This window comes from Eleutherodactylus coqui, chromosome 6 (assembly GCF_035609145.1).
Source record: "Eleutherodactylus coqui strain aEleCoq1 chromosome 6, aEleCoq1.hap1, whole genome shotgun sequence".
Taxonomy (NCBI): Eukaryota; Metazoa; Chordata; class Amphibia; order Anura; family Eleutherodactylidae; genus Eleutherodactylus; species Eleutherodactylus coqui.
This window is the reverse complement of record NC_089842.1, coordinates 230,151,820-230,176,721: the sequence shown is the minus strand read 5'-3', so window position 1 is coordinate 230,176,721 and position 24,902 is coordinate 230,151,820. Positions and strand designations below refer to the sequence as shown.

The window sequence follows — 24,902 nt, the reverse complement described above, 5'->3', positions numbered from 1 at the left end:
TTTTGGCATGAGCATCGGTTATGTCATAAATAGGAAAACCTAATGGGTTCCAACTCGATTATTCAATTCTAAGCGCAAAAGAATTAGCGTCCAAATTTTACATACGGAATCTAATTCTCTCACTTGAAATTTGGGAGGGGCATTGGTTATGTCATAAAAAGGAAAAGATAATGGGTCCCTACTCGATTATTCAAATTTAAGCGCAAAAGAATTAGCGTTCAAATTTTACATACGTAATCTAATTCTCTCACTTCCTGATGTCATAGAAACTTGAAATTTGGCACGAGCATTGATTATGTCGAATATAGTAAAGGGAATGGGTCTCACAACTTAAATATTCGATTCTAGCGCAAAAGAATTAGCGTCCAAATTTTATGCATGGAATTTGATTCTCCAACATCCCAATGTCATAGAAACTTGAAATTTGGCACAAGCATTGATTACATCATAAATAGGAAAAGCTAATGGGTCCTAACTAGAGATGAGCGAACGTACTCGTTTTGAGTAATTACTCGATCGAGCACTGTGATTTTCGAGTACTTCCGTACTCGGGTGAAAAGATTCGGGGGGCGGGGGGAGGCGTGGCGGAGCGGGGGGCAGCAGCGGGAAACAGGGGGGAGCCCTCTCTCTCTCCCTCTCTCCCCCACCCCCCGCTGCAACCCCCCACTCACCCACGGCACCCCCCGAATCTTTTCGCCCGAGTATGGAAGTAGTCGAAAATCGCGGCGCTCGGGCGAAAAAGTGGCGTGGCCGAGTATGCTTGCTCATCTCTAGTCCTAACTCGATTATTCAATTGTAAGCGCAAAAGAATTAGCGTCCACATTTGACATATACGGAATCTAATTCTCTCACTTCCCGATGTCATAAAAACTTGAAATTTGGCATGGGCATTGTTTATGTCATAAATAGGAAAAGCTAATGGGTCCCAACACGATTATTCAATTCTAAGCGCAATAGAATTAGCGTCCGAATTTGATGTACGCAATCTAATTCTCTCACTTCCCGATGTCATAAAAACATGAAATTTGGCACAAACATTGATTATGTCATAAATAAGAAAAGTTAATCGGTCCTAACTGAATTATTCAAATCTAAGCGCAAAAGAATTAGCGTCCAAATTTTATGTACGGAATCTAATTCTCTCACTTCCTGATGTCATTTTATATGAAGGACTAGAGAAGAGCGAGCACCAAAATGCTTGGGTGCTCGTTGCTCGAGTCGAGCTTTCCATGATGCTCGACAGTTTGTTTCGAGTGACGAACCCCATTGAAGTCAATGGGCGACGCGAGCATTTTTGTGCATGACCAATGCTCCACTAAGGTTTTCATTTGTGAAAATCTATAAAACCTACGAAAGTGATGGAAACGACACAGAAACGGATAGGGCAGGTGAGGAACAACATGCATGGCTGCATCTCAGGTTCCCAGGTCTCACTATTAAGCCACAATAGCGGCAAGAGTGTGCCCCCCCCAACAATTTTTACTTCGGACAATCCCTCATTAGCAAGGCACACCTTAGCCAAGCACCACACTACCTCCAACCAAGCACAATCACTGCCTGCGGGACACACCGCTGCCTCTTCTCCTGGGTTACATGGTGCCCAACCCCCCCCTCCCCCCCCCCCCCGCACGACCCTGCATCCGCAGCGCACACAAAGGTGTCCCTGCGCTGCCTTCAGCTGCCCTCATGCCACACGCTGGCCTCATAGCCACACCACCCTCATGTCTATTTATAAGTGCGTCTGCCATGAGGAGGAACCGGAGGCACATACTGCAGAGGGTTGGCAGGGCCAGGCAGCGACCCTCTTCGGAAAGGGGGGGGGGGGCGATAGCCCACAATGCTGTTGAGAATTGATAATAGATTGACGTTCGATCTTCATTCCAGTCCTGTGCCACCTCCGTCAGGAGCTGCAAACGTGGGCATAAAGGGGACTCCGCTGCCAGCCCAGCACTTCTACACATCTCCTCAATGCAGCAATACTCAGTGTAGGACGTATGTGAGTGAGCCCTGGGTCAGCCTCTGTCCCAGCAAACACCTTGTGTAGCCCAAGATGCTGCGAGTGACATAGCAATGGGGACTACATGTGTCCAGACAATACTAATTCTGCTTGGTTGCCGGATACCTCATCGACAACGCAAGGGGTAAACCATCTGCACTCTGCACCCTACCCAAGTCTGTCAGTGTTTTTGGGGCAGACAGGTACAACTCCGCTATGGGATGTCTGTGTGCACCCACAGTATGGGTGGCTAGCAGGAACCTACATACAGAAATCCCATTGCAGTGCCCCGGATAGCTGTGGTAACGTGAGAGAAAATACATGTTGGCTTCGGCCTACACTCCATGCCCTAGTCAGTCTGTTTTTTTTTTTTAAAGTGCCAGGCAGGTACAACTCCGCTATGGCAAGTCTGTGTACACCCACAGCATGGGTGGCCAGCAGGAACCCCCAGACGGTACATAGAGAAATCCCATTGCAGTGCCCCCAATAGCTGTGGTAGCGTGAGAGAAAATACATGTTGGCCTCGGCCCACAATCCATGCCCTAGTCAGTCTGGGTTTTTTTTTGTGCCAGGCAGGTAGAACACCGCGATGTTAAGACTTAGTGCACCCATAGTATACACAGACCCCTGTAATATTCCTGTAGCAAAGGTATAAGCTGACCCCAGTAACAGTTATGTTGCAGAAGTCTAGGGAGACCCGAGTAACATTTATGTAGTAACAGTATAGACAGACCCCAGTAATATTTCATTACCAGAATTATAGGCAGACCCCTGTAACATTTCTGTAGCAGAAGTATAGGCAGACCTCTATAACATTTACTTGCCAGAAGTATAGGCAGACCCCAGTAACATTTTAGTAGCAGAAGTATACGCAGACAACCCTAGTAACATTTATGTAGCAGCAGTATCGCCAGACCCCTTTAAAATTCTATAGTAGCAGTATAGGCAGACCCCTGTAACATTTGTGTAGCAGCAGTATATGCAGACCACTGTAACATTTCAGTAGCAGCAGTACAGGCAGAGCCTAGTATTTGTAAGATTTCAGTAAAAACAGTATAGACAGACCCCAGTAACATTTCTGTAGTAACATTATAGACAAAGCCAAGTAACATTTCTGTAGTAACAGTATAGGCAGGCCCCTGTAACATTTCTGTAGCAGCATAGCAGCAGCATAAGCAGACCCCTGTAACATTTATGTAGCAAAAGCATAGGCAGACCCCTGTAACATGTCTGTAGCAGCAGTATAAGCATACCCCAGAAACATTTATGTAGCAGAAGCATAGGCAGACCCCAGTAACATTTCTGTAGCAGCAGTATAAGCAGACCCCTGAAACATTTATGTAGCAGAAGCATAGGCAGACCCCAGTACCATTTTTGCAGCAGCAGTATAGGCAGACCCTAGTACCATTTCTGTAGAAGTAAAGGAAGACCCCAGTGACATGTCTGTCACCGCAGTATAAGCAGACGCTGTTACAGTTATGTAGCAGAAGCATAGGCAGACCCCTGTAACATGTCTGTAGTAGAAGTATAGGCAGACCCCAGCAACATTTCTGTAGCAGCAGTATAAGCAGACCCCTGAAACATTTATGTAGCAGAAGCATAGGCAGACCCCAGTACCATTTTTGTAACAGCAGTATAGGCAGACTCCAGTACCATTTCTGTAGACGTAAAGGCAGACCCTAGTAACATGTCTGTTGCCGCAGTATAAGCAGACCCCTGTAACATTTATGTAGCAGAAGCATAGGCAGACCCCAGTACCATTTTTGCAGCAGAAGTATACGCAGACCCCTGTAACATTTCTGTAATAACAGTATAGACAGATCCCAGTAACATTTCTGTAGCAGCAGTATAAGCAGACCCCTGTAACAGTTACGTGGCAGAAGCATAGGCAGACCCCTGTAACATTCAAGTGGCAGCAGTATAGGCAGAACCCTGTAACTTTCTTGTAGCAGAAGTATAGGCAGGCATACCCCAGCAAAATGTCTGTAGTAATAGTATAGGCCAACCTGTGAAACATTGGGATACCATGAGCGTAGGCGAAGGCCGGAAAAATTAGTTGGATAAGAGTGTAGGCGTGGGCCCCAAAAATAAGTGTACCAAGAGTACAAGTGTACCTCTGAAAAATTAATCAACCAAGAGGGCAGGTGAAACCCATAAACATTTTTTTAAATATATAGCTCACTGTTGCTTAATTTGTAACAGAGCCTGGAGGCAGCCCTGTTGAAAAAATTGGTTCATGTTACAGTCCCAATACTTTTGAAACTTTGAAAAATTGTAAAACATTGGTAGATATAGATGAGCCTTTTGGGCCGCAGAAAAATTGGCTGTTCAGCGAAATGACATGTTGTTTCTGGAGGAGGAGTAGCAGGAGGAGGACTAATGTCAGAGACAGATTGACAAAGCTAAATGCCCCATTTTCCCAGTGATAGAGAGAAGTGCTTTTATCAGCGGTTGCAGCGAAAAGAATCTTTAGGTTCCGCTGCTCTCCGCCGGTGGAGAAGAGAAGTCTGGGGAAATCCAGGCGTTGTTCATCTTTATGAGTGTAACCATGTCGGCACTGGCAGTTGACAGGCGGGTACGCTTATCCGTGATGTTTCCCCAGGCGCACTAAACACCCTCTCTGACCAGACGCTAGCAGCAGGGCAAGCCAGCACCTCCAGGGCATACAGCGCAAGTTCGTGCCACGTGTCCAGCTTAGACATCCAATAGTTGTATGAAGCAGAGGCATCACGGAGGACGGTGGTACGTTCGCCTACGTACTTCCTCGCCATCTTTTTACAGTGCTCCCTTTGACTCAGCCTTGACTGGGGGTGGTGACGCAGACTTGCTTGGGAGCCATAAAGCTGGCAAAGGCCTTGGAGAGTGTTCCCCTACCTGCGCTGAACATGTTGCCAAATCTCCACGCCTCCCCTGCTACTTGGCCCTCGGAACTGCGCCTTCTGCCGCTAGCGCTGTCAGATGGGAAGTTTACCATCAGTTTGTCCACCAGGGCCCTGTGGTATTGCATCACTCTCGAACCCCTTTCCTCTTCGGGAATGAGAGTGGAAAGGTTCCCCTGCAACAGTTCGGGGGTCGTGTGCCTCTTTTCACCTAGGCTGAGTAGTTTCAGCACGGCCTGCTGACACTTGCCCACCGCTGTGCTGCCGCGCCACACCGACTGCTGGCGACGTGCTGCTCAAATTTCTTAATTGATAGGTGGAGGTTGCGTTGGAGGAGGAAAGGGAGGGTTTAGAGGAGGTGGCATAGACCGCTGCAGATACCAGAACCGAGAAAGGACCCGCAATTTTGGGTGTGGGTAGGATGTGTGCTGTCCCAGGCTCTGACTCAGTCCTAGCCTCCACCAAATTCACCCAATGTGCCGGCAGGGAGATATAGTGACCCTGCCCGCCAGTACTTGTCCACGTGTCCGTGGTTAAGTGGACCTTCCCAGTAACTGTGTTGGTGAGGGCACGATTGATGTTGTGGGAGACGTGCTGGTGTAGAGCTGGGACGGCAGACCGGGAAAAATAATGGCGACTGGGGACTGAGTAGCATGGGACCGCCGCCGCCATCATGAGCGTGCGGGTGCATGGCGGCGTATTTACACTTGCGCGAGAGACAGCTGGACGCTGCGCTGTGAGACATTGCTGGATGGGGCCGAGGACAGCGGAGGTGAGGGTGTGGGTGCAGGCCGGGAGGCGCTCGTGCCTGTGTCTTGAGAGGGGGGTTGGATCTGAGTGGCAGGTTGGGGTACATGGGGAGAGGCAGTGGTGCGACCCGGAGGCAGTAAACGGCCTTCGTCCCACCTTGTGGGGTGCTTGGCCATCATATGCCTGTGCATGCTGGTGGTGGTGAGGCTGGTACCAGTGGCTCCCCGGCTGATCTTGGCGCGACACAGCTTGCACACCACTGTTCGTCGGTCGTCCGCGCTCTCAGTGAAAAACATCCACACCTTTGAACACCTAGGCCTCTGCAGGTTGGCTTGGCGTGAGGGGGTGCTTTGGGAAACAGTTGGGGGAGTCTTCGCTCTGGCCCTGCCTCTATCACTGGCCACCCCACTGCCTCTTCCAACCTGTCCTGCGGCTACACTTGCCTCCCCCTCTGAAGAACTGTCCTCAGTTGGCTTAGCGAACCAGGTGGGGTCAGTCACCTTATTGTCCAGCGGGTCTTCCTCCGAATCCTCTGTGCGCTCCTCCCTCGGACTTATTGCCCTTACTACTACCTCACAGATAGACAACTGTGTCTCATCATCATCATCCTTCTCACCCACTGAAAGCTGTTGAGACAGTTGCCATACGTCCCCAGCCTCATTACCCGGACCCCGGGAACTTTCCAAAGGTTGGGCATCGGTCATGACAAACTCCTCAGGTGAGAGAGGAACCATTTTTTCCCCAATCAAGGCAGGGGCCCGAGAACAGTTCCTGGGAGTCTGTCTGCTCATCAGAATGTGTAATTTTCATGGAGTGAGGAGGCTGGGAGGAAGGAGGAGCAGCAGCGAGAGGATTCAGAGTTGCAGCAGTGAACGGCGTAGAAGACTGGGTGGTCGATACATTGCTGGATGCATTTTCTGCCATCCACGACAGGACCTGCTCACACTGCTCTGTTTGTAATAAAGGTCTACCACGTGGACCCAAAAATTGTGATATAATGCTGGGGACCCCAGAAACTTGCCTCTCTCCTGATCCTGCAGCAGGCGGCTACGATTCACCTGGACCAGGAACTCGGCCTGTGCCCACACCCTCACTTGGACCTCCGCGTCCACATCCTCTAGCCCTACCCCTACCCCTCAGCATGGTGTATTACGAATAGAGCAGACACAGAGCTGTCTGAACAATTATGGAATTATTGGCGTACACTATCACGCTGACAGCGGTTATGTAACGCTAACTCCGGGCAGAAACAAAGAATAAGGAAGGCTGCAAACTGGCCTAGCCGTGCAATAGTGATTCACTACAACTCCCAGCAGCCAGGCAGTAAAATGCACACAGTCACAGGTAGCCCTAAGTAGGAGCTTTTATTTAAATTTTTTGAAAAAGAATATAGCCTATATAGCGTGTATATGTCTTTCCTTCTATCAGAGGCTGTCACCGCACGCTGTGCGTGAAGTTGACGGCACACAAAAAGCGGTGTAAAAAATTATGCAATTATTGGCGTCCAGTTGGAGGCTGACAGCGGTTACGTAACACAAACTGCAGTCCGAAAAAAAATTATACGGAAGGCTGCAAAAAGGCCTAGCTGGGTAATAGTGAGGCACTACAACTCCCAGCAGCCAGGCAGTAAAATGCACACAGTCACAGGTAGCCCTAAGAAGGACCGTTGGGGTTCTTGTAGACAGGATTCTACACTACCACTGTCCCTGCCTTACCAGTACTGCCCCTATACTCTATATAATTGACTGTAGACTAAGAACGTTATAGCCTGCACAGCCCGAGATGAAAAAAAAAATTGTGCAAAACTGCTCCCAGCAGCCACAACAGTAATGCACACGGTCAGATGTGGCCCTAAGAAGGACCGTTGGGGTTCTTGCAGACACCAACTCTCTCACTATAGCACCAGCAGCACCCTCCCTAATCTCTGCCAGCGTGTGTCTGAGGTGAGCCGCGGGCGGGACCGCTTTAAATACTCGGTGGTCACTTGATCTCGCCAGCCACTCACTGCAGGGGGGTGGGATAGGGCTGGCACGTCACAGGAGGAAGTTGTAATGCCTTCCCTGCATGTCTATTGGCCAGAAAATGGTGCTAAACATGCAGGGAAGGAAATGGTATTGACTCGAGTACCACGTGGTGCTCGTCTCCATCTCGAACACCCTAATGCAAGAACCAGCATCAAGCTCGGATGAGTGTGCTCGCTCATCTCTATGAAGGACACATCGTATGGTTACTTCCACGTTATGTTTCCTGGGTAACGCAAATAACCATGCAAAATGGTGAACATATGTTTTTCCTCAGTATCTCTAAAGTAACCATGACTTCATAAGATTTACCGTGTGAACACCAGATAAACACCAGTACCAAATCAACTCGGGCGAAGCCGGGTATATCAGCTCGTATATATATATGTATATATATATATATATATATATATATATATATATGTATATATGTATATGTATATAAATTTGGTATCGTAATAGTTGTACTGCCCCATAGACTAAAGTTATTATGTCATTTTTGTTGCAGTGTGTGCTCCGTAGAAACAAGATGCACCGAAAGTTGGTGGAATTTTGCTTTATTTCCATTTCACTCTATGTAGAATTTTTCAAAGGTTCTTCAGTACATTATATACAAACTTTGAAAAAACAAGTGCTCAGATATAGACCTAGAAGGTTGAATAAAAGAGTTATGATTTTTATGATTTTTTTTAACCTCTTAAGGACTTGGCCTATTTTAGGCATAAGAACGCAACAATTTTTGGCGTATTTTCATCTCCATTTTTCAAAAGTTACAACCTTTTTCTAAAATATGTAAGCATTTTGCTTCAGTTTTTTAGGGGTTTTTTTTACCCGTTTTGCCATGCAGAATAAATAGCGTGTGCAATTTATTGTGCGCATTGTTCTAGATACGGAGATACCAAATATATGGGATTTTAATTTTTTTTTTAAATGTTCTACTATGGGAAAAAGCACAAAAAAGTTGTTTTTTTTACATTTTTATTTTTATTACATTATTTTTATATTCTTTTTACACTTTTTATGTGCCTGTGGGGACTTGCACCATAGCACCTATGATTGCTATGATAAAGCATTGCAGGACTTCTGTTTTGCATTGCCTTATCGCTTGTATTAGCAATCATAGGCTATGGCAAAGCAGGATGCCTGCAGCTAGCATCTTGTTGCCACGGCAGCACACCAGGTTCTCTGCCATTTCATCGCAAGAGTCCTGTGATGTCACAGAGGGAGTGCGCTCCCTCTGTGAGCCCTTTACATGCCGCAATCTACATAGATCGCTGCAGTGAAGGGGTTAACAGTGGGGGTTGCTGATTCGCTGCACCCCTGCTGTTGTATCGGGAGGCCGGCTATCGGTGACAGCCGACTTTCACTGCCGGATAGCTCAGGAGCTCTTATGATCTTGCGGTATCCCCAGGACGTAAATTTACATCTTGTTTCTTTAAGTACCCCTCTGCCTGGATGTACATTTACGGGGTTAAAAGAGAGAAGGAAGGACTGAAAATGGAAAAACAGGGTCCTTAAGGGGTTGTCTTAGTTAGAAAACTCATTTTAAGCAATTCTGACTTAATAGATCAGCAGGTCTTTAGTGCCCCTAATTATAAGCAAGAGTGAAGAACGATTTAAATGATTAGTATGCACAGGTTCTGTTTCTTGTGATGACTCCATGAGAAAACTGTGGGTCATATAGTAAGTGATTTATGTGATGGCTGTAACTTATTTTGATGATATGCGTATTTATAGAGCAATACCATCGATTCATAGATCCTATTAAAGAGGTTTCCAACCTTTAATTTATTAATCAAATATGCTTGGGAGAGGCAATCAAAAGTATGTTAGCGGAAGTTAACTGTGTGGAACCCCTTTAGATCAGCTGTTTTTTGAGCTGGTGTGCTCGTGTACGGAGCAGATAGCGCTGTTCCCACTACAGCAGGTCCAGCCTGGAATTTCTGGCAAAGTTCCCATTGAAATGAATGGAAGCTGCCTATCATACCAAGTTGATCCATTGCAGTAGGCACGAAGCTGTCTGCTTTCTGCAGAAATCAGCTGCATACTTTAGCACACTAACCTAGTAGATAGCTGATTGGCAGATGTCATAGGCCGCAACTCCACATAATCTATTACTGATGGCCTATCCTGAGGATAAGCCATTAGTCGTGTAAAGCTGGACAACCCCTTTAACCCCTTCATGACATGGCCTATTTTGGGCTTAAGGACGCAACAATTTTTGGCGGATTTTCTTCTCCGTTTATCAAAAGCCATAACTTTTTTATTTTTCCGTCGACGCGGCCGTATGAGGGCTTGTTTTTTGTGTAGCGAACTGTAGTTTTTATCGGCATCATTTTTGGGTACATTAACTATATTGTAAAACTTTTATTTTTTTTTTTTATGATAGCAGGGAGAGAAATCGCATCAATTCTGCCATAGATTTTTATTTATTTTTTTTACAGCGTTTATCATGCAGCATAAATGAGACATTCCATTTTTTCTGCGGACCGGTACGGTTACAACGATACCAAAATTCTTACATTTTTTTTAGGTTTTCCCACTTTTCTGCAATAAAAACCCTTTTTTTTGGAAATCTTTTTTCTTTTCTAAATCGCTGCATTCAAAGTCCTGTAACCTTTTTACTTTTTGATGTACGGAGCTCTATGAGGGCTTATGTTTTGCGAGACGAGCTGTAGTCTTTACTGGTATCATTTTGGGGTACATACGGCTTTTTTGATCACTTTTATTGCGTTTTTAGTGAGGCAAAATGCTAAAAATTAGCATTGTGCCTCAGTTTTTTCGTTTTTGTTTTTTTTTTTTGCGTTTTTTTCCGTGCACAGTCAAAACCATGTGCAACTTATTGTAAGCGTCGTTACGGACGCGACAATACCAAATATGTGGGGTTTTTTTAGCTTTTTTTATGCTAATCTGAGAAAAAGCATAAAAAAATGGTTTTCCTCCTTTTTTTACATTTTTTTAAATTTATTTTTTTAATCTTTGTTTTTTTTACAACATTTGTGTCCCCCTGGGGAACTTTGACCACTGCCCTGATGATCGCTGTCATAAGGCATGGCAGAGCTTATACAGCGATCTCAGGCACTGGTAACACACCATGGTGACAACATCGCGAGAGCCGGCCGGAGACACAGAGGGAGTCCGCTCCCTCTGTGAACTCTTTCCCTGCCGCGATCTACTTAGATCGCGGCAGGGAAGGGGTTAACAGCGGGGGGCGCATCTCCGATGCCCCCCCACTACTGCAGCGGGACGCCGGCTGTGACTCACAGCCTGCTCCCGCTGCGGGATAGCACGGGATCATATGTGATCCCGCACTATCCCCAGGGCGTAAGTTAACGCCCTGTTGGGGGAAGTACCCTGCTGCCAGCGGGAATGGGTTAAGGCCGCCCTCACACTTTTTTACAGTGCTTAGTACAGCACCCTAAACGCCGTGCTAACCACAGTACAATTCCGCTATTTATTTCAATGGGGCCTTGCAGAACAGTACTCGAACTGTCTGCTTTATTTTAGAACTTTTATTGCACCTCATCACCTATCACAGTGATTGTGTGTGTAAAATAATGCTGTCAAATGCTGCAACATTCGTTTTAAAATGCCGGTGAAATCATAGTAAAATATGTTGCTTTGCGCAACTTTTTCTGAATGCATGTGTGAGAGCAGCCAAAGTCATGTTTTGGACTTCCTAAATTCAGTCTGAATCACCATTGGTATCAAAATAATAATAATCTTTATTTGTATAGCGCCAACATATTCCGCAGCGCTTACATAGACAGGGGGATACAGAAAGACAAAATACAAAAATTACAGAACCGCGGTTACATAGTAATCAGTTGATGGAAACAATAGGGGTGCGGGTCCTGCTCCAACGAGCTTACATACTACAAGTAATGGGGTGATACAGAAGGTAAGGGAGGTGGAGATGTGAACGGTGTGGCGAGGTGGAGAGGGAGGGATGTTATACACATAAACAATGCTCAGACCTTTAGCCATGTGACGGCTGAATCCATATGACTGCAGGAGCGGTTTATGATGGCTAGCAGGGATTGCAGTCAGTAGGTCAGGGAGCATGTTATCAGGCGGAGTACAGAGGGGTTTGTTTAAGGTATGCAGTATGCCTCCCTGAAGAGGTGCGTTTTTAGAGCACGCCTGAAGTTTTTCGAGTCATGGATTGCCCAGGTAGCCTTTGGTAGTGCGTTCCAGAAGACCGATGCTGCTCTGGAGAAGTCTTGGAGGCAGGAATGATAAGTTCGAGTTATAGGGGCACACAGTCTAGTTTCGTTAGCAGAGCGGAGATCCCGGGCTGGGTGATGGATTGAGATGAGGGAGGCAATATAGGGGGCGCTGCGCTGTGGAGGGCTTTGTGGATGAAGGTAGTGAGTTTAAATTGTATTCTGTATTTGACGTGAGGATGAGCCTGGCTGCTGCATTCAGGATGGATTGGAGAGGGTAGAGTCTGGTGCAGGGGAGGCCGATCAGCAACGAGTTGCAATAATCGAGCAGAAAGTGGATGAGGGCAACAATAAGCATTTATAGCATGTCCACGGTGAGAAAAGAGCAGATTCTTGCGATGTTCTTGAGGTGCAGCTGACATGTTCGGGCAAGTGATTGGATGTAGGGGCTAAATGAGAGATCGGAGTTGAATATGATCCCAAGGCAGCGGGCACGTTGTCTAGGAGTTATGGTGGCACCACACACTGAGATGGAGATGTCAGGATGAGGTCGGTTAGTGGAGGGTGGAAATACCAGTAAGTCAGTTTTAGAGAGGTTTAGTTTTAGGTAGAGAGAGGACATGGTGTTAGAGACAGCGGACAGACAGTCGGTGATGTTTTGGAGGAAAGGTGCAGAGATGTCACGGGCAGAGGTGTATAGTTGGGTGTCATCAGCATACAGGTGGTATTGGAGGCCAAATCTCCGGATGGCTTGTCCAATAGCGGCTGTGTAGATAGAGAAAAGGGGTACTCCAACGGCAAGGGGAAGAGGAGGGGAGGTAGAGCCAGCAAAGGAGACGCTGAAAGAGCGGTCAGCGGTATCGCATCAGTAATACTGTAGTTTTCAGATAATTTCTGTTTGTTAACTATTAACTATAATCAAGTAATAATGTCTTACCTGTAGAGAAAGGCATAAATGCATCACTTTTCTTAAAGCCACCTTTCTCATTAAGAAAGTGACCAGGATCAAACTCATCTGGGTTCCTGAAGTGTTTGGGGTCTTTCAGGACAGAGGTCAATATTGGTAGCACCATGCTTCCCTGTAAATGTATAGCAATACGTAAGTCAAGAAAACCAGTTAAAGTCTGTACTAGATACCCTGTTTCGTTAAAAATAAAACCTACCCAGAAAATAAGCCTTAGCATGATTTTTCAGGATTTTTGAGGATGCAGAATTATTTTTCGGGATTTCTGAGGATGCTTGAAGTATAAGCCCTGCTCCAAAATTGAGCCCTAGTTTCAGTTAATAAAAAAATAAAGCGTCCAGGTAACTATACATGTAAAAAAGTAAAATCTTTTGGAGCAAAAATTAATATAAGACACTGTCTTATATTCGTGAAAACAGGGTAGAAGTTGATAGGAAGGATTAAACCAATACATTGAGAAGATCGGCACAGATTTTTAGCAGGGGCTTAGCTAAAGGCTCTCTATTGATCTATCTATAGTCTCAGAGGCCTCATTTATACAAGACAACTTTTATAACAGAAAGGGTTTAGTTAGAAACAGCTCTAGGTTCTAGGATGCCTCAAAATAATACTGTCACCATATAATAGTCAGCTACCAGCGCTACACAGTGATTACATTGCATGAAGGATTACTTTACATAGGATGACTGTCCATGCAGCCTGCAGTCATCTGCACCTGTTACTATATCCAAACTATACAGGCTGCAGTCCTCTCTCCTGTTCCCTTACGTAAACTATACAGCCAAGAGTTATCTGTATGTGTACCCATAGCTAAACCATACAGCCTGCAGTTATCTGTACCTGAACCCATACCTAAACCATACAGCCTGCAGTTATCTGTACCTGAACCCATACCTAAACCATACAGCCTGCAGTTATCTGTACCTGAACCCATACCTAAACCATGCTGTGTACAGCTGCAAATCAAATTTACATATATGATCTAGCCCCTTTGCATAAGCTTTCCAAATTTGACGAATTTCCCAAAACCTCATAAAAATCTGTTTTTAATACCTTAGGTTGTGTCATGTCAATACAAGTGTATTTTGTTGCATATTTGACCAGCAATTAACTTTTAAAACCTGCATTTGGATTTAAACCTTTTTTTTTGATACACATGCAGGTTAAATCAACCGTCCGAATCCTCAAGACCTGTCCGGGGGAGAGGGTCTCGGGAGAAGGCAACACTGTAGGGTGAATAGGTGTTGTGACGGAGGTAATCTCAAAGTGTCTTCGTCAGGGTTGTTTATTTATGGGAGCATGAATGCAGTAGCTCTATCTCAGGAGGGTCACCTCTGTAGGTCACGCTTATGGAGATTTAACTGGTTGACGGGATCATGTACGAGACTTCAGGTGGCGGTGTTTGCTAAGCCACGTCACAACATCTTAACAACATTGTATGTGAGTAAGGATGAGAGAACAGAACATGAAAGGATAGAATTGGGTCATCGAGAGGGCCATCCAAATAAGAATGCTGTCTTTGGATCATTTTAAGCATCATCACTGATATAGGTTTTCTATTGTCTATTCCTTTAAATACATTCTCCATGGCGACCAGAGGTCGAGAAATGTTTCCCTCGAGTCCCATGCAGCTAATTCCTCAAACCTGTGGATTTGTGATACCTTCTCTTTCCATTGTAATACCAATGGTATTTGATTAGACTTCCACAGGGGCAGAATGAGAAGTTTTGCTGCAGAGATTAAAATTGTGGGGAGACAATTTTTTGAGGGTGTAAATTGTTTTGAGGGCTTCCAAAGCAGCACTTCCTCAGGGGAGAGTGTATAAGAGGAACCACAGACTTTATTTATTTGCTTCGTGATTGATTGCCAGTAGGGTTTAATCTTTGGGCAATGCCACCATATATGCAGCAAATTTCCTTCAGCAGAGTCACATCTCCAGCATTTATTTGTCTGTGTGGCATTAAATATATAGAGTGAGGTCCGGGTCTTGTACCATCGGGTTAGTAATTTGAATGAGTTTTCTTGTATACAAACTAGAGATGAGCGAGCATACTCGTCCGAGCTTGATGCTCGTTCGAGTATTAGGATGCTCGAGATGCTCGTTACTCGAGACGAGCATCACGCGGTACTCGTCTCGATTAAATGAGCACTGACCATTGAATTCAATGGAGCCGGCAATACAGCCAGCTCCATTGAAAGCAATGGCCTGCCGGCGAGCGCGGGATGAATTGTCGGGAAGGGCTTAATTATATAAGCCCTTCCCTGCAATTCATGCAGAAATGTGTAAAAAAAAAAATACATATATATATATATATATATATATATATATATATACTCTGCTCAGCGGGACCAATCAGATGAGAGGCAGCAGTCACACACCCATTCATAAATTCATGAATGGGTGTGTGAGTGGAATCTGCCTCTGATTGGTCAGGCTGTGACCAATTAGAGGCAGCTCATTCAGCAGGCGGGGATTTTAAATCCCCGGCTGCTGAATACTACTCACAGCTGTTCAGAGCAGTTCAGGAGGACTGCCGCTGGCTGCGCTGAACTCCGTCTGCCGGGACCAGGTGAGTATATATATATTTTTTATTTTTACACATTTCTGGATGAATTGCAGGGAAGGGCTTATATATTTAACCCCTTCCTGACAATTCATCCTGCGATCGCCGGCAGCCCATTGGTTTCAAGGGAGCCAGCTGTATTGCCGGCTCCATTGAATTCAATGGGCTAACATCGTTCTTCTCTGCCACAGCTGTTACAGCTGTGGCAGAGGAGAACGATCTTTATGCTGACAGTGGGGGGGGGGGGGTCTCACTGTTGCCACTATTGTGGCTTAATAGTGGGACCTGGGAACTTGAGATGCAGCCCAACATGTAGCCCCTCGCCTGCCCTATCCGTTTCTGTGTCGTTCCCATCACTTTCTTGAATTTCCCAGGTTTTCTCAAATGAAAACCTTAGCGAGCATCGGCGATATACAAAAATGCTCGAGTCGCCCATTGACTTCAATGGGGTTCGTTACTCGAAACGAACTCTCGAGCATCACTGAAAGTTCGACTCGAGTAACGAGCACCCGAGCATTTTGGTGCTCGCTCATCTCTAATGCAAACACATTTAGAGAATCCATGGGAGTTCGTTAACACTTTTCTAGTTTTTTCCCTGTCAAAGATCACCCCTAGTTCTTTTTCCCACACCCTAAAGACCCATGGTTTGTCGGGCGAAGCGCCCAGCAGTAGGCCTCTGTAAAGATGGGTCATTAGCTTCTTTGGCCTCTCCGGGAGGGAGAGGTACGTTTCAAACCACAGAGGGTCTCGCAGTCCATTTGGGTACTTTTCTTGAAATTTTTTAAGTGAAGAATAGATGCTTGAGATTTCTAGAAAGTTTAAGGGGTGATTTGGCAGGAGCGATTCAATGTGTGAGGGGTTATTAATTTTAGCTCCGCTAATAATGTCATGGACTGTCAAGGGATTAAGTTTCAACCAGGTATTGGTTGTTTTCGTTAATTTGTTAGTCAGAATAGAGGGGACGAGAGATGCAGGTGTCATTGGCGCTAGCTTATGATGGTCTCTACTTTCTGCTCTAATGGAGCTTAGAACTTTGATTGTGCCTCTTAAAATTGGGCCAAGTGCTTGCTTTTTATATGGGAAGTGGCCACTGATCCAGAGAAGGAGTCATCTGTTTTGATCTAATAATGTTCTTTCTAAACTAAGTGAGGGGGAGTCTGATTCATGGTCAACTAAGTTAAAGGGGTTGTCCCACGGCCAAAACGAAAAAATTTTTACACCCCAGTCCCCCATGTTAAGCAAGCATTACAAACTACCCATGCAAATCGTTTTTTTAGAGCGTTTCTACTCACCATGAAGCTGTTTCATGAAGTTATAAAAATCTTCTTCCAAGATGGCCGCCGTCATTTCCCAAGGTGCACCGCTGGTCTTCTCCCATGGTGCACTGCGGGTCTTCTCCCATGGTGCACCGTGGATGTTCTTCTCCAGTCTGAGCTCCACTGCCAATTACAGCCACCTCATTGGCTGATCGGCACCACGTAACGGGGCGGAGCTACGCGATGACGCTGAGAAGGGGGAGGAGCCAGGACGCAGCTCGTGAGCCCGGAGCCTCCAGGAGATGATTTTTCTCTGCGCAAGTGCGACTGTTGCAGCGACCAGAGAAGAAGGCTTCAGTCGTCGCCATGGAGACGGGGACGCCAGCACCGGAGGGGGTAAGTATAACTTCTGTATGGCCAATATTTAATGCACGATGTATATTACAAAGTGCATTAATATGGCCATACAGAAGTGCATAACTGCACTTGCTTCTGCAGGACAACCCCTTTAATGCACCTGGCTATATAGATCGCTTTGTAATATGTGAGTATGTTTGGGAGACCGAAGCCACCTTGTGGCCTCTTTTGTGTCAAGTACGAAAATGCTAGTCGTGGCTTTCGTTTATTCCAGATAACTTTTCGGAGTACCCGGTGAATGCTAGAGAAAAAATTTCCAGGAATTTCTATTGGGACTGTTTGGAGAATGTATAAAATGTACGGGAGGATATAAGTTGATATCAAGTTTTTCCTTCCCAGCCACGACAAAAGAGGAGTGTTTAGGTTTTGTAGCTTGTTTTGTACTTTTTGGAGAAGAGGGGGAAAATTTGCTTTGTAGAGGGGGGAGGGGTTATATGTTTAATCGTTCTGTTTGGTGCTGAGATGTTTAAAGCCTTTGATTTCTCATAATTGACTTTAAAGTTTGAAATTTTACCAAATTGCTCAAAAATATCCAAAATTGTAGGGAAGGCCCTTTCAGGGTTGGTCATGAGTACGAGTAGGTCATCTGCAAAGGCAGCTGCTGTATGCGTGAGATTTCCAATTTTTAACCCCAAGATATTGGGGTGTTGTCTAATTCGCTGGAACAGAATCTCCATGACCAACACAAAGAGGGCGGGGGAAAGTGGACAACCCTGCCTGGTCCCGTTGGTGATGGCGAAAGGTCTCGACAGAGTTCCATTTATTTGAAGTCTAGCTGTGGGGGTAGAGTACATACTGAATATGGTTTGGGAAGCCGAACTTTGGTAGTGCGACCTTCATAAAGTCCCAGCTCACTCTGTCGAAAGCCTTTTCGGTATCTGCTCCCAAGAGGACCAATGGTACTTTGTTAAATTTGGCATGGTGAATAGTGTTAATGTTGCGGGTTGTGTTAAGTTTCCCCTCTCTTCCTGTTACAAATCCCACCTGATCGGGGTGTATTAATTTAGGGAGTAGAGATGAAATACGCTGGGCTAACAGTTTTGCCCAGATCTTAAGGTCTGTGTTTAGTAGTGAAATTGGTCTGCAATTGCCACATTGTTCTGGGTTCTTCCCCTCTTTTGGAATCAGGGTAATGAATACTTCCAAAGCTTGTTTGGGGAGGTTTCCTCCTGACAGGAGTGTGTTACACAAATTTGTGAAGATTGGGAGAAGTATTTTGGAGAAAGTTTTATAATATAAAATTGGTAGGCCATCAAGTCCTGGGATTTTCCCATTAGGGATAGATTTAAATATTTTCTCTACCTCGGAGGAGGTAACTGGGGACAACAAGTTGGTTTTATCATCCTCTGTCAGGCTGGGTAGTTTAAGCGTCTCTACGAAGGTTTATGTTATTTTGTCAGAATTGTGTTATGTGTTTTTATGCGTGTTAAGTTTGCAATCATATGCAGGAGGTGCCCAGGTTATATCTGTTGTTTGCACAGAAAATTTTATGAAGTCGTGGTTACTTCAGTGGAACCGAGGAATAAAATATGTATACACATACAGGAGTGTTAGATTCTCCTCAGGCTGCATGTACCAATGTCCCTCTGCAGAATGTGACACCCCATCCAGTTTTTACCCTTAAAGGTAATGCCCCCTTTAATTCAAATTAAGGGTGGCTTCACAGGAGCGTATTTTTGTGCCGTGAGGTACTAAGGGGCCTAGTGGTGGACGGTCGCTATGTCACCCCTAGGTGCCGTTACTATGCATGAGGGGACTGGAGGAAGGTCATGTCTCGCTCTCGGACATAAGAAACCAGGAGCGTAATGTGGTCTCCAGCAAGCAGTTGCTGGAGATCTGTGCTTTAAAAATATCCGGGCCTGGTTTTTTTGGAATGGATGGTAGGTTGGTAGTGGGGCTGTCCATTCCACCTCCTCCACTCCAGGGTGTGGGCGAGCTCAATCAGCACAGGTGCTGAGGCTGAGCCAGTGCTAGTGTGCACATAAAGAGCAGGTGCACGGACACAGGGGAGCAGAGATGGCTGCTGGACTTTGGCAGCCTGTGTGACCAGCTGGACATAGAAGCCCCGCTGTGCACCGCACCGGCTAGGTGCAACCTGATCAGGCCGGGACGGCCTGATAGCTGGATTCTGGACTATTATTCGTTTGCCTGATCGCTCTATTGTGGACTATTATTTGTTTGCCTGAAACTAAGGTTAGACTTTTTATGTTGCTATTATAAAAATAAACGCAGGGCACGCCTGCTTTGGGCTGCATCCACTGGTGTTCCGTCTATGAATATCGCCAAACCCGCATGCTACCGAGCTAATCTTCCACAGTGCATACATAGGTGCATACATGTGCACACCCATGTCCGTGCAAAAACACGCATGAATGCAGGTCTGTGCATTGTTTTCAATGGAGCCGCGGCTGCTGACAGCGGCTCCATTGAAAACAATGGTCTGCCGGCACCCCTGCATTCTTTTCCAGGGAAGGGCTTTACATATAAGCCCTTCCCTGAAAAAGAAAAATTTTAGTGTAAAAAAAAAAATATATATATATACTTACCTCTCTGCCGCTGCCGTGACCCCCGCGGGGATGAAGAACACATGATGTTTCCTTCATCCCCGCTAGTATAAAGAATTCCCTGCTGCTATGTCTGCCCCATCTGTGACAGATGCAGCAGAGGAATGCTTCACACATGACAGCTGAGGTAGAGGATTCTGCTAAATAAAAGCCCTTCCCTGAAAATCCAGTAAAAGTGGTTTAAAAAACAAACAAAAAAATACATACTTACCTCCCTTCAGCTGCCGGGGCACAGCCGCATCTTCTCCTGCTGTCCCCTGCTCTGTGGTGCTGATCTATCAGCAGGCGGGGATTTAAAATCCCTGCCTACTGAAAGAGCTGAATGTGATTGGCTGAGGTGCTCAGTCAATCACAGGCAGCTCTCCCCGAATGAATGATGGGCGAGAGCCGCTTGTGATTGGCTGAACACCTCAATGGCTTTATGGTTTCTGAGATGCAGATTTTCAAACAGTTTTTTATGCTTACTATTGAATATTCAAGTTGCAACCCCTTTACTTTTCCTATTTACGACCTAAAGTATGGTTATGCCAAATTTCATTTTTGGGAGGTACATATGTGTATTATTAGTTACTTTACATAGGGTTTCACTTACTTTTGTGCTTAGAATTGAATTATCAAGTTCCAACCCCTTTAATGTTCCTGTTTAGGACCTAAACAATTATAGTGCCAAATTTCAAGTTTGTAAAACACCAGTAAATTAGTGGATTAGGTTAGCTATATAACATAGGGTGACACTTACTTTTGCACTCAGAATTGAATAATCAAGTTGTGACTCCTTACTTTTCCTATTTAGGACCTAAAGAATGGTTGTGTCTAGAGATGAGCAAGCACCAAAATGCTCGGGTGCTCATTACTTGAGTCAAGTTTTTTGTAATGTTCGAGAGCTCGTTTCGAGTAATGAACCCCATTGAAGTCAATGGGAGACTCGAGCATTTTTCAAGGTGACCCATGCTCCGCATAGGGGAGGTTGTGTGAATCACCTGAAAACATCAGAAAGTGATGGAAACACCACAGAAACGGATAGGGAAGGGCAGGGGCAGCATGCATGGCTGCATCTTAGTTCCTATATAGTCGGTATACACCAGTAGCAGTATACTGTATAGAACCGGTAACAGTATGCAGTATATAGCCAAGTTGCTTGTGAATGCTTTGTGCCAACTACTGGTCCCAGGTAGCCAATCTGATGATGCACAAAGAGTAAGCCTGTCCGTGCTGTCAATTGACAGGCGGGTACTCTTATTCGTGATTATTCCCCCAGCAGCACTAAACACCCTCTCTAATAAGATGCTAGCGGCAGGGCAGACCAGCACCTCCAAGGCATACAGCGCAGGTTCGTGCCACGTGACCAGCTTTGACACCCAATATTTGTATGGAGCAGAAGGATCATGGAGGACGTTGGTACGGTCGGTTATGTACTCCCTGACCATCTTTTTACACTGTTCCCTCCTACTCAGCATAGACTGGGGAGTGGTGACACAGTCTGGCTCGGGAGCCATAAAACTGGCAAAGGCCTTGGAGAGTGTTCCCCTGCTTGCGTTGGACATGCTGCCTGTTCCACTCTTCTCCCCTGCTAGTTGTTCCACTGAACTACATCCTCTACTGCTTGCGCTTTCAGATGGGAACTTTAGTATCAGCTTTTCCACCTGTGGTACTGCATCACTCTCGTACGCCTTTCCTCTTCAGGAATGAGAGTGGAAAGGTTCTCCTTCTACTGTGGGTCGAGAAGGGTGAACACCCAGTAATCCGTGTTGGCCAGAATGTGTGTAATGCGAGGGTCATGGGAAAGGCAGCTTAAGATGAAGTCAGCCATGTATGCCAGAGACCCAGTACACAACACATCGCTTTTCTCACTAGGAGGATGACTCTTAGTCTCCTTCTCCTCTTCAGCCCATACACGCTGAACAGATGGGGAGGAAGTAGCATGGGTACCCTCTGCAGTGTGGGCAGCAGTCTCTTGCCCCCGTCCTCCTCCTCAACCAATACGTGCTGAGAAATAGATGTGAGGGTGGTCTGGCTATCAAGTGACATATTGTCATCCCTTATCTCCTGTTTTATCCGCAAAGCATCGGCCTTAATGCTTAGGAGCAACCTTCTCAGAAGGCAAAGCAGCGGGATGGTTATGCTGATAATGGCTGCATCGCCAGTCACCATTTGTGTTGACTCCTCAAAGTGTCCTAAGACCTGACAGATGTCAGGCATCCATACCACTCTTCTGTGGAGAACTGCGGAAGCTGACTACCACTCTGACGGCCATGTTGCAGCTGGTATTCAACAATGGCTCTACGCTGCTCGTAAACCCTGGCCAAAATGTGCAACGTTGAATTCCAGTGCATGGGCACATCACACAACAATCGGTGCACTGGCAGCTGGAAGTGATGTTGCAGTGTCCTGAGGGTGGCAGCAAGTTGGACTTTCTGAAATTTGCACACACGTGACGCACCTTGCTGAGCAGCTTAGACAAATTGGGGTAGTTTTTAAGCAAGAGCCGAACCACCAGATTGAACACGTTGGCCAGGCATGGCACGTGTGTTATTCTGCCAAGCTGCAGAGCCTTCACCAGGTTACGCGCATTGCCACACACGACCATGCCTGGTTGGAGGTTCAGCGGCTAAAGCCACAGATCTGTCTGCTCCATCAAAACCTGTAACAGCTCTTGGGTGGTGTGCCTCTTGTCATCTAAGCTCAGGAGTTTCAGCATCGCCTTCTCACGCTTCCCCACAGCAGTGCTGCAGCGCTTCGAGCTACCGACTGAAGGCAATGTGCTTTCACATGGTAATTGAGAGGTGGAGGAGGTTGGAGGAGGTTGCATAATAAGCCGGAGAAACCATGACCGAGGTAGGACCCGCAATCCTCTGTGTGGGTAGCACGTGAGCGGACCCAGGGTCAGACTCGGTCCCAGCCTCCACCAGGTTAACCCAATGTGCCGTCAGGGAAATGTAGTGTCCCTGCCCGCCAGCACTTGTCCACGTGTCGGTGGACCTTCCCAGTAACTGGGTTGGTGAGGGCACGGTTTATATTTCGTGACACTTGCTGGTGTAGGGCAGGAACGGTGGAGCGGGAAAAATAGTGGCGACTGAGGACCGAGTAGCGAGGGACGGCCGCCGCCATGAGGTTGTGGAAAGCCACTGTGTCTACCAGCCTATATGGCAGCTTCTCCAGGCTCAGCAGTTTGGAGATATGCACGTTTAGCGATTGTGCATGTGGGTGGGTGGCTGCATATTTCTGCTTGCTTCCAATGCTTGGGTTATGGACAGCTGAATGCTGCACTGGGACACATTGGTGGAGGCAGTGAAGAACCGTAGAGGTGAGGGTGTGGGTGCAGGCCAGAAGACACTCATGCCTGCGTCCTGGGAGAGGGATTCCATCTCAGTGCCAGGATGTGATACGGGAAGAGGCAGTGGTGTGACCCGCAGGCGGTGAATGGCCCTTCGTTCCACCTTGTTGGGTGCTTAGCCATCATATGCCTGCGCTTGCTGGTGGTGGTAAGGCTGATAGCGGTGGCTCCCCTGCTGATCTTGGTGCAGCACACACTGCACACCACTGTTCGTCAGTCGTCCGAGCTTTAATTGAAAAACCTCCAGACCTTCAAACACCTAGCCCTCTGTATGAGAGCTTGCTGCAAGGAGGTGCTGTGGGGAACAGTTGGGGGATTACTTGCTCTGGCCCTGCTTTTCCCTCTGGCCACCCTACTGCCTCTTCCAACCTGTTCTGCTGCTGCACTTGCCTCCCCCTCTGAAGCCCTGTCTTCAGTAGGCTTACCAACCCAGGTCGGGTCAGTAACCTCATCATCCACCAGCTCTTCCTCTGAATCCTCAGTCTGCTGCTCCCTCAGACTTACTGCCCTAACAACAACCTCACTGACAGATAACTGTGTCTCATCACCATCATCATCATCCACAAAAAGCTCTTGAGACACTACTTGGAAGTCCCCACCCTCATCATCCTGAGTCTGTGAAAGGTCCAAGTTTTGGGCATGGGTCACGACAAACTCCTCAGGTGGCTGATGAACCATTTTTTCCAACTCAGGGCAGGGACCCAAGGACAGTGCCTGTGAGTATGCCTGTTCTGAATCTCTCCTTTTTCTGGAGCAACCAGGCTTGGAGGAAGGAGGAGCAGCCTGAGGACTCACAGGTCAAGTCCCTTGGCTAGCCTGAGTGGACTGCGTGGAATACTGGGTGTTGGATAAATTACTGGATGCATTATCCGCTATCTAATTCCTCACCTGATCGCACTGTTGTGCTTTTAATAATGGTCTACCACGCAGACCTGCAAAATGCGAGATTAAGCTACGGAGCGTAGAGATGCGGCGCTCTACTAATCCCTCAGCAGCAGGCACAGTTTCACCCCGCCCAGGACCTCGGCCTCTGCCCACACCCTCATTCGGACACCCACGTCCACATCCTTGGCCCTTAGCCCTAGTCTTCATCATGCTGTAGAATGCACTTGGTCAAAATGCAACTCAAACTGCGAGGTATTTTGCGTACGCTTTTAGCCCAAAAAAGACATTGTAATCTGTGTATAGTGTTGTTAGATTGACAGGACCCACACACGGGTATATAGCGTATGCTTTGAGCAGGCAAAAAAAAATGTAAACAGTGTATACTGTTGTTAGTTAGCGTAGATTGACAGCACCCAAACACGGGTATATAGCATACGCTTTGAGCGGGTAAAAAAAAATGTAAACAGTGTATACTGTTGTTAGATAGTGTGGATTGAGAGGACGCACACAGGGGTATATAGCGTATGCTTAAAGTCCCCAAAAAATAAAAAAAATGAAAAATGATAGGAGTTTTGTTACTTCCTATCTAGTTTCTGTACACCACTAGCAGTATACTGCATAAAACCGATAACAGTATGCAGTATACAGCTGGGATGCTTGAGAAAACATTGTGTACACTACCACTCCCAGCCAGCCAAACTGCTGATGCACACAATGAGAGGAGTTGTAGTCATAGAAAGGACTGTTGCGTTCTTGGAACAAGGATCCCTGCCTAACTGCAACCTCTACCCTACACTATCGCTTTCCCTGAATAGCAGCAGGTCTGTACCTCAGATAATGCAGCATGCGTGTGAGGCGAGCCTCAGGTGACCAGAGTATACCAGCCATGGCGTATACAGACCATGCAAGTAACGGTGGACACCCACTGGCGATTTTTTTCTCCACAGCGATGCGAGACTAAAGTTAACTAAAGTTAAAGTCTCGCATCACAGTGCGAGAAAAAAATCGCCATCACGCCGACATATCGCCAGTCTTTTCAATGGGGCCAGCGGCAGCAGCGCTAGCCCCATTGAAAAGAGATGGAGAATGCCGGGGACTTCTGCCAC

General features: G+C 46.4%; 1 protein-coding gene across 1 annotated transcript in view; it reads right to left on the bottom strand.

Moving 5' to 3' along the window:
• The window catches only part of LOC136633383 (cytochrome P450 2H2-like), a 65,010-nt gene that overhangs the window by 2,467 nt on the left and 37,641 nt on the right, over nucleotides 1-24,902 (bottom strand). Inside the window, exon 8 of the mRNA XM_066609082.1 lies at nucleotides 12,750-12,891. Within this exon, the coding sequence (XP_066465179.1) occupies nucleotides 12,750-12,891 (142 nt within the window). The remainder of the gene's footprint in view (nucleotides 1-12,749; nucleotides 12,892-24,902) is intronic.